Source organism: Alligator mississippiensis, chromosome 1, assembly GCF_030867095.1.
Source record: "Alligator mississippiensis isolate rAllMis1 chromosome 1, rAllMis1, whole genome shotgun sequence".
NCBI lineage: Eukaryota > Metazoa > Chordata > Crocodylia > Alligatoridae > Alligator > Alligator mississippiensis.
The window spans coordinates 317483366-317498287 of record NC_081824.1 but is presented as its reverse complement, the minus strand read 5'-3'; the positions used below and the strand labels follow the sequence as shown (position 1 = coordinate 317498287).

Genomic DNA, 14922 nt, shown 5'->3' with positions numbered 1-14922 from the left:
AGGAAAAACTACTAAAAGCTGTTATTACTCTTGGTACACATGAGAGAGAAGTTTTGTTGCTTACATACAATATTTATATAGTCTCTTCTCAGAGGAGAGCAGCACTTCAAAGTTAAGCTACATAAACAAAACATGGAGCCTTTTTGTTTTATCACGTCAAGATGATCTGGTTCCACAAAAATAGAAAAGCTGTTCATCTCTCTTTGACTTGTTTGGCTTTATCTCATAGAAGATAAGAGATGGAAGGGACCTCAGGAGGTCATTTAGTCCAACCCCCTGCTCAAAGCAGGAGAGGGTGACCACCCATCCCTAATTGGGTGGGACAGTCCCGGAACAGGAACCTTGGGCCCTGGTCCTGGGCTGCATGCCTCCAGGACAGCACTTGCTCTGGATTTGCAGCATTGTGCAGGGATCCATGGGAAATGGCGGGTTTCCCCTTGCAGGCTGGCAGCGTTTCAGCCTGCAAGGGGCTGCTGGGAGTGGGACATAGGGGGCGCCACATGCACGTGCCCACCCTCACACATGCACATGGCTAGGAATGCAGCCAGTCAGCATTGAGCAGTTCCCTGCAGGAAAGTCTATGGGGAGGGGCGGGGGTGGGGCAGATAGAGGCCCCCATGGTGAGGGAGGGAGTGTGGCTGGGGCAGTGCATGGGACCCAGGGCCGGGCTGGGGAGTGGGACGGAGCCACAGGTGGCTTGTCCAAGGAGTGCATGGTAGGGGCAGCTCCATGCTGCTGCATGCGTCTCCTGGGGAGGCATGGGGGCACATGCCCCCTCAGATTTGTGTGTAGGGTGGGGGCAGATGCGAGTTGCCTGCTGCAGGCTTGGGGCTCCCCACCCTGCTGCCTTTCCCTTTGTAGTCCTGTGCCAGCTGTGTAACCCCTGCCTGCCTGCCTGCCTGGCAGCAGCCGGCAGGCAGTGGCATGGAGTTGTGCCCCCTGCTGCTGCTGGACAGGCAGGGGGCGCGTGGCCAGTGCAGGGCTCCCTGGGGAAGGGCAGCAGGGCAGGGGGCACCGAGCCCACAGCGGGCAACCTGCATCCACCCCCACCCCACTCATCTCTGCTTTATCCATGAGGGACAGGCAGGCATGTGTCCTGCCTTTCCATTTTGAAAAGGTGGTTACTCAAGAGCAGGACCACCCCCAACTAGATCATCCCCGCCAAGGGTTTGTCTAGCCAGGTTTTAAAAACCTCGAAGGATGGAGCTTCCACCAGCTACTCCTAACATACACATATACAGGTTGCAGTTTGTTAGAGGAGTAGAGCAGGAGCTTTTGCTGGTTACCTTCATTTCAATGGGGAAGGCCTTTGTTTTTAATCTAAACTTTCTAAATTGCTTGCATTTTCAGTTTCTTTTTTACTTCTCTCAATTTTTCCTGGTCTACAACAGTGCTTTGGGGCGGGGGGATGGAAAAAATAGCAAAGTCAAAAGCTGTTATTTCTAATTTGAAAAGACAAGGTAAAGAGAACTAACTTCTGCTTTCTCTGGCAGTTGCTTTTACATTATTTTTGTATGTATTTATATTGCATTATGTATTAGCTCCAACTTGGCTGAGACATTACTATGATAAGTACTGTGAATATTTCAAGAGACTCACTTGTAGTGCCCTGTACTTAGTGTGTAATCTTTACGTTCCTGTTTTAGTAGTTTATTTTTAGAGTTTCACAATTGCTGAGCAGATTTATTGGGGGAGAGAAGAGGAACTGTCCTTGGAACCTGCCTCCTGTTAAAGAATAGAGGAATGTAACAGAATACAGCAGGTGTATGGGAAGGTCCAGTGTTGACTTGCTTTTTCCATGTGGTATTGAAGAGTGCTGGATCATCTCCACCTACTTCCCTTCCCCACCCTGCTCCATCAATCACCACAAATGCTCTCTGCCTGTTTCAGAAGTATAGAACAAATTGAAACAATAGGAATGAATTTGTATTTTTCTTCTTCTTCTTCTTCTTCTTTTTTAATCATCTGCACTTGTGAACAACTCAAAACTCCGGTATAGTGTTGGTGTAAATGTTTCCTGTAGTTCTGTGCCTGCATTGAGCTAGAGGGTACAAAACCAAGCCTTTTCCTGTGGCGCTTTTCTAACTGAGTACAGAATGCTTCAAAACATAGTGGTGGGAGAGACGTTTGTCTCCAGGCTCATTTGTTTTTAACTGGCACTTTCTCACAGCCTGAGGTAAACTAGCTTGTTTATTCAGAGGAGTACCAAATGCTCATATTAGAATGGGGATTTGTAAACTGTTGTGTTCCTTAGGGTTTTTCTCAAATTGCATAACAATGAAGTACCTCCATTTCAGATGAGAAATATTCTGAATCCTTTTTTGGAAGGCTCACAATATTCTTGTATAACTCGTTTTAAATAATCTTTCCTACCCTGTGATAATGAAGGGCTTTTACAATACTGTGCAAGAGGACTTTGGAAAGTGCAAAATAGACTTTGATACATGTATATGTACATTTTCAAAGTTTAGTTTGCCTGCAGAAGGCTTATCTGGTGCTAGCATGTCCTTGATGAGGACTGGTGACTTGGGTCTTTTGGGGGTATTTGTTTGTTTGTTCCTTTTTCATTGGTTGATCATCAGGGATCCTGGTTTTCTCTGATTAAAAAATTGCAAATTCTCTGATAAATTGCACTGTCTGATTTAAAAACCCCAAATCCGCAATTAAAATGAAAGCCCCCACCTACAGCTCCTGCTCCCCCAGCCCTCAACTCCCAGCCGCCAAGGCTTTGAGGCCCAGGACCTGAGTCCACAGCCCCCTGCCCCTGGCTGGAGGCAGTGGGTGCTGCAATGGAGTGGAGCCGGGCTCCCTTCCTGCTGCCTACCCACTGCAGGCTCAGGCAGGGGGGGCTGCTCCTCATCGCAGCATGCACTCCTGGGGGGGGCTCGGGGACCCACACCCCCCAGATCTGTGCATGGGGCCGAGGCTGCTTGCTGCCCACTTCAGGTTCGGGCTCTCACTCTGCTGCCCTCCCCTGGGGCTTCTGCAGCCCAGCAATCATGACCGGTGCCACAAAGAACAGAGCTGTGCAGGAAGCTGCCTGCTGCTGAGAGCTCTACGCTTCCCTGGCGAGGTGTTCCTTGCCTGCACAGCTGCAGCGGGGGGGCAGTGCAGGGTTGCATGCAGGGGATGCAGGCAGCATGGAGCTTACAGCAGCAGGCAGCTTCCTGTGTGGCTTTACTGTTCCCTGTGGCACCAGTCACACACCAGGCTGCGGAGGCCCAAGGGAGGGCAGCAGGGTAGGAGCTTGAGCCTGATGTGGTCAGTGCGCCATCCCCATCCCATGCACAGAGACGTGGGTCCCCTCTGCCCCCTGGGAGTGCACACAGCGGGGGGGAGCCACCCCCAACCCCCCCCGGATGAGCTTCCCATGGCCATGCCCCCGCTCCCTGCTGTGGCCTGCAGACATGCATTGTGGCCCTAAGCCCTGCACACGCTGGGCAGCAGTCCCAGCCCCAGACCTGCTTAACTGCCTCCCTCCCTATGGGGGCCTCAATCCTGCCCATGCTTCCAATTTACCTGCAGGAGCTGCTCTCCAGGCTGCCTGGTGGCCATGTTGCACATGGCACCCCCTTCCTGGCTGCCCTCCTCCCACATCCCCTCCCCCCCTGCAGCTCCCTTCAGGCTGGAACTATGCCAGCCTGCAGAGGGCTTGTTGCAAAACTGCAAAATCTGCAGTTTTCTCCGGTAAAATAAGAAATCCACATTTGCCTCTGGTAAAAGTAAAATACACAGTTTTAATCCATTTTTTTCCATGGGAAATGGAAAAGCCAGATCCCTGAGCATTATCTTCTTTCTAGGGAGGTTTGTGGTGTAGAGAGGTGGGCTAGTAGTCACTGCAGTATCTGCCCTGGGTCATGGGATCTCTCTAGAATCCAGGGTTGTGAAATTCACTAGGATTTTGGTCCCACTAGCTTTAAAGAATTTTTACAAAATCTGAGGATTTTCCTGGGGAAGCAAATTTGCTTAAGATTTTGCAGCTACAGTACTGCCTGGCAGCGGGCTGGGGAGAATGCTGTAAATAATGCTCGTAAAAGAACAGAAAACTGGGAAACCAAGGTTTCTGTTTTTTGTTTTTAAGGACAGTCTTATATGTACTCTCTCACCCTGATTACAGCTGATTCTGAAAATTACAGCCTCCTTGTAGTTGTAGGTACCTGGTTTTATAAGCTCCTGTCTTGTTATATGCTCAGGTAATAAATAGATGTCCATACAGAACCTTAATATCCTCAGAGTTGTGGTCAGAAATATTGTCTACTGTCACTTAAAGGAAAATGTACCTCTTATATTATTAACACATTTTAATTCCTGTCTCATGTACATATATACATACATACATATTTATTTTTCACTTAAATAGGAGGAGGAGGGAAGCCAACTGTAATACCCTCCCACCTCCAACCCCGTTTGTGAAAGGTGTATTTACTGCCAAATATGTTGTTAGATGCACATGTTTTTTTTTAATTTAAGATGCAGAATGGTACTGCTAGAATGGTACTGCTAAACTATAAGAGGACAAAATGGTAGTGAAATGGTGAAGAGCCATACTTAATAGTGGAGCCATTATAAAAAAATCCTGCTGTTCATTAGCAGTTTATACATCTGGACTAGCCTAAGGTCTCTCAAATTGTGGCTTTCCCAACCCACTGTTTAAACTTATATAGTTTTGTGTCAGGAAACTTTTAAAACAATGCACGTTTTACATCAGCATTAATTACGAGGGGCAGGGGAGTAGTGCTTAGAACTGGAGGAGCATGCTGCGTTCTTATTACATTTGATTCATCTGGCTAGCAAGAATGATGTGTACAGATGATGATGATGATAATGAATTGGTGACCAATTTTGGATTTACTGTTAATATACCTTGCAATGGGTTTTAAGGAATTCAATCTTTTCTTTGTTGAGACAAATAGAATGAGCAGCCACTTGAACTCAATAACAAGGTGATTCAATAAACCGAATAATTATTAACACACAAATCTTAGAATTTTCCAAAATCAATATTGAATCATTTCCAAATTCATTTTCTTTTTCCTTTTGCAAAGGGCCATGAGAGTGATGCCATTAAGAGTCCGAAACCATGTTCAAATTGACACAGGATGAACTACTGATGTATCTTGGGTTCTTTTCTCGAACGTACCTGGGATCTACATGGCTAAAATAGAGCTTGGGGAAGTTTAAACAAGCTCCTCCATGGGGAGGAGAGTCGAGTGGCTTGCCTGGATTGTACTGATGCATAGTGTATAATGGCTGGCCTAATTTTGGATTGCCAGTTAAGCCCCTTACAGGCTAAAAGTAAATTTGGCTTAGTGTAGCAAAGCTCCTGTTGTATTTGGCTAACATTAGCTATGTTTCTTGTATTTCGGACTGTGGCTACAGAATTCCAAGTGATGCTTGGGTTTGGGCCCAGCCTTTTAGCAATGGTCTTGGGCTAAAATGATAGGATACTATCACAAGAAAAGAATTTTTGGCATGGTTTCATAGATTCATAGATGTTAGGGTTGGAAGGGACCTCAATAGATCATCGAGTCCGACCCCCTGCATAGGCAGGAAAGAGTGCTGGGTCTAGATGACCCCAGCTAGATGCTTATCTAACCTCCTCTTGAAAACCCCCAGGGTAGGGGAGAGCACCACCTCCCTTGGGAGCCCATTCCAGACCTTGGCCACTCTAACTGTGAAGAAGTTCTTCCTAATGTCCAATCTAAATCTGCTCTCTGCTAGCTTGTGGCCATTATTTCTTGTAACCCCTGGGGGTGCCTTGGTGAATAAAACCTCACCAATTCCCTTCTGTACCCCCGTGATGAACTTATAGGCAGCCACAAGGTCGCCTCTCAACCTTCTCTTGCGGAGGCTGAAAAGGTCCAGTTTCTCTAGTCTCTCCTCGTAGGGCTTGGTCTGCAGGCCCTTAACCATACGAGTGGCCCTTCTCTGGATCCTCTCCAGGTTATCCGCATCCCTCTTGAAGTGCGGCGCCCAGAATTGCACATGGTACTCCAACTGCGGTCTGACCAGCGCCCTATAGAGGGGAAGTATCACCTCCTTGGATCTATTCGTCATGCATCTGCTGATGCACGATAAAGTGCCATTGGCTTTTCTGATGGCTTCGTCACACTGCCGACTCATGTTCATCTTGGAGTCCACTAGGACTCCAAGATCCCTTTCCGCTTCCGTGCCACCCAGCAGGACATTCCCTAGTTTAATGGTCCTTGCAACTGACATCCAACAAGCAGAACTGCTGCTAAATTGAAAGCGTTGACATTCCTTGTCTTTTCCAATCTCACTATCATTTGCTCTCTCCTCCATCCTTTTCCTTAAAAAACAAAACAAAACAAACAAAAAAACCCTGCTCCTGAAACAATCCCTGCAAGATAATGAGATGAGGGCTAGAATTTAGGAATTTTCATGTTCTTCAGGTCTGGAAAAAACCTGTTTGGGCAGTTAAGCTAAGTGGTCTTCCAGCAGCATTGTTGTGATGCTTTTGCAGAGGCTGTGAAAGAAGAAAATGAAATAGAACTGAAACAGATGAGACAGTAAGGAGTATGGGGCGGAAGTGTGGAGGGAGGGAGGCAGGAAGGAAGGACAAGAATGACTAGAAACTGTTCTGTCATCAATCTTTAAACCAAAAGATGTTGAAATGAATTTTCCATGGAGCCACTGTAGCAGAATTAGTGCCCAGCAAGTGCTGATGTATACAGGAATTGGAGCACTCACAGTTGAACCATAAAACAAGAGGTAGGCAGCAGTTTTGGCTGAAGTGTCGAAAAAACCTGTGATGTCTACCTTGTAAGGTCCTAGAGTGCTGGTGTGTCAGAAAAACAAAACTGGGATGGGGGCTACATGACAGGATGCACTGCATATTAATACAGTTAATAATTGTAAATGTTGCTTTTTTAACAGTAAATACCAGGTTTTCTAAAAAGTCTAAACTTGGTAGCAATAAATAAAACTTCATGAATTACCTTTGTTCTCGTGTATTCTTTTTTGTTAAGCATGTTGTGATGAGAGAAGGGGGAAAATGAGAAAGAGGTAAAGAAAAGAGGAGAGAGAGGAGGTGAAAGGGAAGAGAGAAAAGAAAAGGAAAGGCGAAAGGAAAAGGAGAAAGAGGGTATGTTCCTCACCACTCATGTCTCCCACCGCTACCAGCTGCAGCTTGACCCGTTGGTCCAGGGCAGTGTCTGGTTGAGGGAGGTGGAGATGGTGACACACTAGCAGCAGCTGCCAGAGCTGGGGCAATTAGGCCTTCCTGACGATCCTGGAGCAGGGGGGAGCCTGGGCCCAGGGCCATTGTGGGGGGCCCAGTTAGGGCTTGGGCAGATAGACTCCCTGTCCCACTCAGGTGAGGGCAGCACCGGGGCGCTGGGCGCTTGGGGCAGGAGCCGGGTGATGGAGGGATGGTGGTGGGGGAGGTGCCAGAGGAGAGCAGGGGCTGGGTGGGAAGTGGGGCCTGCCCAGGGGCTCTGCAGACATGGACTGTGGTGGGTGGGCAGGGGTGCCCAGCGGCACTTGAGGTGGGGCCTGGCCCACACAGCTCCACAGGGATGGGCTGCATCCACCCTGCCTGAGAGGGGATGCTGCCTGGCCAGGGCAGGATGCCATGCTTGGGGGGCTTCTGGCTCTGGGCTTGGTCTCCCTGCATGCCAGGCACAGCGTGAGTGGGGCAAAGCCACCCTGGTGCAGGGGCCTGGCCCCAGGAGCCCCCTGGGCCCTAGGAACAGCTGCCACAGGTGGCACTTGGGGCCAAGCTGGCTGGGAGCCTGCAGCGCAGCAGCCCTGTACGGCGCTTGCCCCAGCCCCGGTCTCTGGAGGGGATCTGTGAGTGCAAGGCTGGGGTAGCCACAGCAGCTGTTCCTGGAGCCTGGGGAGGCTCCTGTGGCTGGGTCACTGCACCAGGGGTGGGTCCACCCCACTCATGCTGTGCCCAGCATACAGGGAGGTGGAGCCCCATGAGCTTGGCATCCTGCCCTGGCCAGGCAGTGTCTCCTCATGGGCAGGGTGGCTGCACCCAATCCTCACTGAACTATGCAGGCTGGGCCAAGCCCCGCTTTGGGTGCCGCTGGGTCCCTGAGCCCACAGGGCCCTGCTTCTAACCTGGCCCTGCTCTGCTCCAGCTGCCACCTTCCCAAGGGCCTGGCTGGGCTAGCCTTCCCACGGCGCCTCCCCCACATCTGCCTCTCTCTGTGCTGCTCTGATCCTGCCCCAAACACCCAAGCCTGGTGCTCGGCACCCCCATGCTGCCCTCGCCTGGGTGGGATGGGGTGTCTGTTTACCTGAGCCCAGGCCAGGTGCAGGGCTTTGCCCACCCATTGGGAGCCTCCAGCGCATCGGCCCTCTGGAGCGCCTGCCTGGCCCTGGCTCTGGTCCTGGCTCTGCCCACCCACAGCTCCCCTCCATGGGCTGGGCTGGGTCAGGTTGGGGGGCATGGCTAGGGTTGCCAACCCTCCCGGATTGGCCGGAAGTCTACCGGAATCGACATCCATCTCCTGCTGATTACTGAAAGCAGTCTTGGAGATTTACATTACATTAGCTATTTAGTTAACGTTATGTCATGTTGGGGAAAAAAACCTCCCAGAATAGCTTCAGTCAGAGTTGGCAACCCTAGGCATGGCATGAGGGCAGCAGAACTCAGACTGTCCTTGCCTCTGTTTTCCTGACTCCACCCCTGGTGCCTGCCGTGGCACTGGCACCTTTGGCTGCTTTGGAGAGATCTGAGCAGCAAATTAAAAAATATTTTTTTTTAAACAATTTCCTCACACGCTTCCTGAAGTGCCAGGGAAAATGTCTCCACATGCCACTAATTGGCATGCATGCCAGTGGTTACCTATCCTTGCATAAAGCCTTCTTTCATAATAGTGTTTGAATTATACCTTCACCTGAAAGTATTGTGGGACTGGAAAAGGAAACCATATACATATGATTCGATTTGGAGGAGGTTTGGCTCGATTTGGCGGCTTAATCTCCAGGGAGACCAATTAAAAGACCAAATAGAATCAGAAGCCTCTAAATTGATTTGGAAAAATTCAGTGCCTCTTTGGAGATTGAGCCATAGACTAACAGGCAGCAGACCTCACCATGCTGGACACAGTTGCCTCCAGCTGGTAAGTCGATTGTAGTGGGCGGAGAGGGGAGGGAAGGGCAGGGGCTGGGATAAACTGCTTAGCCGGGGTGCAGGATATGGGCGCAGAAGTGCTGGGAGCGGGGGCTATGCCCTGCTGCCACTTGATCATCTGGGGGTGGGGGGTGAAAATCAATGCAGGCACAGCTCACTCTGGGTGGAAGGGGGGCAAGCAGCAGCAGGGTATAGCCCCTGCTCCCAGCACCGCCGTGCCCTCATCCCGCACCCCCCGTCCTGGCTGGGCAAGTGGTGGCAGCACCCACCCCACTCCCTGAGTCCCGAGCCCCCCCATCCTGGCTGGGCAGCTTATCCCAGCCCCAGCTGACAAAGCAACAAACTAATTGTTGCCTTATCAGCAATTAAATTATTCTTTGCTGTCTGACAGAACCTCTAATTAAGCATAAATTGCAGCATAGGAAATTAATGAATGTGAAATGGGAGATAAATGTTATCTCTTGCTTCATTGGATAATGTTCATCTAATATTAGATTTGGAAGCTCTGTCTTCCCAGCTTTAATTTGTCCAGAGAAAAGTTGGTAAAATAAGATCATTCTTTGATGCTATCCAGAAGAATGAGAGTTTTGTTCCTCTTACATATTTTGGCCTCTCTGGTAATTTTTATGGATGATTGCCAGCATGTAACATCTGTATATATGTGTCCTAAATAATAGGGTTGGCAAGTGCAAGGGTTCGCGAAATGTATTACTGAGTTATGTGAGCTTGAGGTTCCATCCATTCACTTGACAGATTGTTTTTAAGATGGCAATGCATGGGGCAGGGAAGTTTGGGAGTTGTGGATCTACTGATCTTCATACCTGCAGGCAGAGATTCTGGATTTGTAGGGCTTACTTGGTGTGCAGGGACATGGGAAATTTACTTGTCCCAGCCTAAATTTATTCTGACATGAGCTGATATTATTTTTGAATTTAAAAAAATATTTGGGGGGGTGGGATTTTTATTGGTATAACCATAGTGGAATAATTTTACTGTAACTGTTTCAGTCAGTTTCCCCCTGTATAAGGGCTGTTAATCCAGGTTATGACTTGTCTTGTCATGTGATAGTTGGTTTAGAGGATCTGCTTGCTTATATATAAAGGAGCTACACATGCTGATTCTCTCAAAGGGTTGTTTTAAAGAAAATTACCTATGTCTGACTAGCACCTTAAGTTCCATCACATGCAGATTGGGGCAAAACTAACCAAAATGTAAGTTTACCAGAATCATTGGTATAACAGAATATGGATAATACACGTCGGATATAAATAACTTGATTACAGTTGGCAGATAATAATGTCCTTCCCCCACCTTTATTTAAGGTAATAATGACTCTACTCCTCCATTTTTGGGGGGATAAGACAATTATATAAATAAATGAGAACTTCTGAGGAAATTGGCCATAAGACTTTTCCATTGTATTTTGTATCTTACGTCTATGGAAACCTGAATTTCCTTTGTTCTGAGTGACAGACAACCGAACTTCTGCATGGCACGTGGAGGTCAGTGCTTGGTTGAGACCTGAATGGTAGGAAACTGGTGTCTTAACATAGCACTACAGATTGATTTAATAGATTTCATAGACATTAGGGCTGGAAGGGACCTTGCAAGATCATTGGGTCCAGCCCCCTGCCCAAGGAGTAGGAAGTCAGCTGGGGTCAAATGATCCCAGCAAGATAAGCATCCAAGTGTTTCTTAAAAGTGTCCAGAGTAAGTGCTTGCACCACTTCTGTGGGGAGTCTATTCCAGGCCCTGGGGACTTGGATGGTAAATAAATTTTTCCTAATGTCCAGCCTAAAACAGTTTTCCAGAAGTTTGTCTGCTGGATCTTGTTTTCCCTTGGGGTGCACTGGTGAACAGATGTTCTTCCAGTTTCTACAGTCACTGGGTGGAAAAGAGGAGTGAATAGTCTGCAGTAATTTTGAGAGGAGAAAAAAATGATTTATTAATCCTTCTTTCCTTGTTCTTTACACACCCAAGTTAGAGCTGTCTTATCCTTTTGGCAACTCAGCTTTCCCTCTTAAAAAAAACCCTGTTGTTGAACCAAGAAGGAACAGGTGAAAAATTTGCCTGTGCCCATCCTGCTGTATCAGAAAATGTTAAAAGAATGTCAGAAGTCCTAAATAATCTCCAGTTATTTCAGTGTAATAGTCATTATGATCATCCTTACTATTTTAGTTGCTTAAGAGTCACATAAAGAAGACTGAGGTCTTCTTTTTGAAGTAAATGAATAATGGTAATCCTGAAAAACTAAACAAATCTCCCTTTAGATGTTGATATTTAGCACAGTAGGAAACAGCCTGACTCAAATCATCTCCTATAGTAGAATTTCTTAGTCCTGGAACATATAATAAGGGGATATGATGCATAAAGATTTACATTTTTTTTTGTTTTGTTTTTGCATTCAGATGATTTGTATAGTTGCAAACTCAAGTGTTGTTGTTCCAATGAGAGGAATGGGGGAAGATGTGGTACATAGTATATATAGTAATTCAGGTTGCTTTGAAGAACTATACAACTACTTTTTAAAAATAACCAACCTTGTATTAAAGAAGCAGATGGAGGAAATTATGTGAGAATATCGCAGCTGATTATGTATTTCCCTCTTTGATCTTTCAGCTGATTGCAATGCCGTTCTTAAAGGTCTACAGCCCATTTTTCAACAGCAGAGAATGACAGAAACAATTCACAGCTGGGAAGATCATGGTTACCTAGCAACTTACACCAACAAAAATGGCAGGTAAGTTGGATATTTGTACTCCAGAAACTATGTTCTGATTACAGTGTAAGGCAGTTGGGTACTGTGTTAGACTGCTACAATTAAATATTGTACCTAAAATGTACCCACCCCCCACTTTTAAGGTGTTAAATTGTAAGAATATATTTCTCGGTCATTCTTTTGTTTTACCACCTTTTCCTCCTTTCTTTAATTTTCATTTCTCTTCTTGGTCAGTTTATTTCCTGTGGTTCCCCTGTCCCCCCACCACTTTTAACCTCCTTCCTGTCCTGATCCCTACAATACTTCATGTACTTACAAAGTATATTTTCCTATTTCACTTTCTCCTTGCCAAGCATCTTGGTTCCTGTGAAGTTCTTGGTAACCTGCTTCTATCCAGGTTTGTGTGCGTATATGTTTTTCCTCCAATGGGAAGGGTCCTTGGTGAAAAAGAACTAGACAAGATTCAGTTCAACTCCTGAATAGAACCATTTTGGTCTGCTTTCACTCCGCTATACTCAGCGTCTCGGCAGCAAGGACAGGAGAGTCATGTCTTCAGATCTAGGACAGTCTGCCTCAAATTCCTTAGCTTTTCAGATACCAGCTTAATTATTCAACCAGATAGATACTTTTAAATAACCACTTAGATTCTGCAGAATCAAAAGTTCCCCCAAAGTGAAAGTTCTCCATATGTATTTTGGGTGAGTTGTATTTCAAACCCTTTGTTTATATATCACTGCTGTTATGGCATCAGAATCTCAAAGTTTTCCAAAAATAATATTTAGCTGAATACATCAAATCCAACTTTAGAACATTGCATAATTTTTACAATAATAGTTATAGTAATTGGGAGGGGAATTAGACAAGAAAGGGGAATACTTCTTCCCCTTTATTGTCTTTGTTTTGGCTCTTGAAAAAATTGATTGGTTCTTTGCAAGTATGGTCACTTAAAAATTGACTGCACAAAAAAGGTTGCTTATGGTGTGAGTGGGGACCATACGTTCATGTAAACAATGCTAATTGAGATGAACTACCAAACAAAACTATATTCATCTGTTTTATGATACAGAAAAAGATTTTGCAGGGTTGTATATATAAGTGGGTTATTCGACATTTCATAGAACCTGTTAAATGAGCTTTACTGTATTTGATTCGTGCCTGAGAATCTGTTAACTTCTATTCCCAAGGATGAGCAAAAGAAAAATCTGTGGAGTTTTTGAGTAGGATTTTATGCTTTGTCTAGTTTGATGTGACATTCGGGTCTGCCCCCACTGCCCTGTCACCTACATAGCTATACAGAGCCAGTTGTACTGTACCAAATTACTATCTGTACAATGTGAAAACATTGTCTTTGGCCATATGAGGTATTCTTTGGTGTGACTCCTTTTTTAAGCAAGGTTAAGTATGATGGTGTGAAATTGCATTGGTGTAAGCCACAAGCCCTTTATTAATCCATATTAATAATCACATTCTGCAGGAATATAAAATTACTTCTGCATAGGAAAGGCCTTGAATTTGCCATTAGAAGAGATACTGCCTGAACTCTGCTGCGTAGAGGTTTACAAGACTTCAGCTCCCCTTCTTGTAGACGCCTCTCTGCTGAACAAGTTAAAAAAAAATCTCCACACTTTTTCTAACTTTACCTTCCATTAAAACAGCGGTGTTGCTTTACTTATTGGTCCAATATTTAGAAACATGAAGGCCTTCTCTAAGGTAGAAGGTTTTCTCTGTATGGTTGAAGTTGTGCAGCTCCCTGGATAGGAAGGGGAATAAGAGACTTTTCTGCCAACGTAGTGGTATTCATTTTTGGGTTTTTTGCGTGTAAGAATGAACATATCCTTTAATAAAAATACTATGATAGTAAAATGCTTAAGTGTAGGCTAGACCTTTGGTACTAAATACTTGAGTAGTGAAGGGAGTGGTAGATTGAGGAACAGAGGAAAAGAACTTTCTACGTGTTTTTTTTCTGCCCAGGGCAGGAAACGTATTTTTTTTTTTTGTCTGAAGCAAGCTTAGACCTCTAGAAAAGTATCTGTGCCCTTGCAGGATCTCTGAGAAAAAGCCTAGTGTTTCTAGTATAAAAGGTCCCCACCAGGCTGCATAATGCACTCGTAAATGAGATTTGAACTTTATTTCTACTCTCCAGCTTAGCTTCCTTGTCAGTTGAAACTAATTTCCACTGGGTTGACCTCAAATCTCTCCTTCCTGTCCTCACTTCTTTTGCTATATTGTACAGTTGAAAAACTGGATTGAAAAAAAAGCTGGTGCATGTGCGTTCTCCACTTCCTGGTTCTGTCATTTTTTGCTTGGCTTGGCTATCTAACTTCCCCAAATGGTTATATAGACAAAGCTAATTAAAGTTAAAAATGAAAAACTGAATTAGAGCCAAATGATTAAAGGGATTCTGTTGGGCTTTTTTCTCATGGGAAATTTTCCTTTAAATTCAAGCAGCACTGTAGTTTCCAATTCCAGTCTGGAATTTGCAAGGTAAAGGGAATAGTTTCCTCAACTTAGTTCTAGATCTTTTTCCGGCCCTCTGTGTGGAATGTAACACTAAGGAAAGACTGAAGATGCCACCAGGGAATATAAGATTCCAGTAATAATCCACATTGGATCCCCCTGTGTTCAAGATTTCTGTCTCAAATGTCCCTTTGGCCAGTTACTCGGGTGACCTGAGTGGGAGGGCTCGTCTGTGAAATCTGAACACTGTAAATCCTGTTAAAGACACAATCATACCGGCAGATGATCTGCAAGGATCTTGTCTTGCCAACTCTGCCACAGTCATCTGTACAAAGACTAGCTATGGATATAAGAGCAGTTGAGCCTCCTTTTTTTTTTTTTTTTTTAAGGCCTCAACAAGCCAGGACTCTGTTGTGGTGAGTAATTTTCTAGGTGACAGGACAGCAGGAATTTCAAATGTGTGGTACGTCCTTTCCAAGCAATGAGAGAGCCTGTTTTGAAAATTGCTGAGGGACTGGATTCTTTGCAAACTGTTAGGCTTGTAAGTACCTGATACAATTGCAGGCAAGGTTCTTTGGGTGAATCTGATATCTTTTATTAGACCAACTTAAATAGTTGGAGAACAATTTTTAAGCAAGCT

General features: G+C 45.6%; 1 protein-coding gene across 1 annotated transcript in view; it reads left to right on the top strand.

The window, feature by feature from the left end:
• SMS (spermine synthase) overlaps positions 1-14922 on the top strand; it is a 90084-nt gene that overhangs the window by 23790 nt on the left and 51372 nt on the right. Inside the window, exon 2 of the mRNA XM_059720852.1 lies at positions 11726-11846. Coding sequence (XP_059576835.1) covers positions 11726-11846 — 121 coding nt within the window. The remainder of the gene's footprint in view (positions 1-11725; positions 11847-14922) is intronic.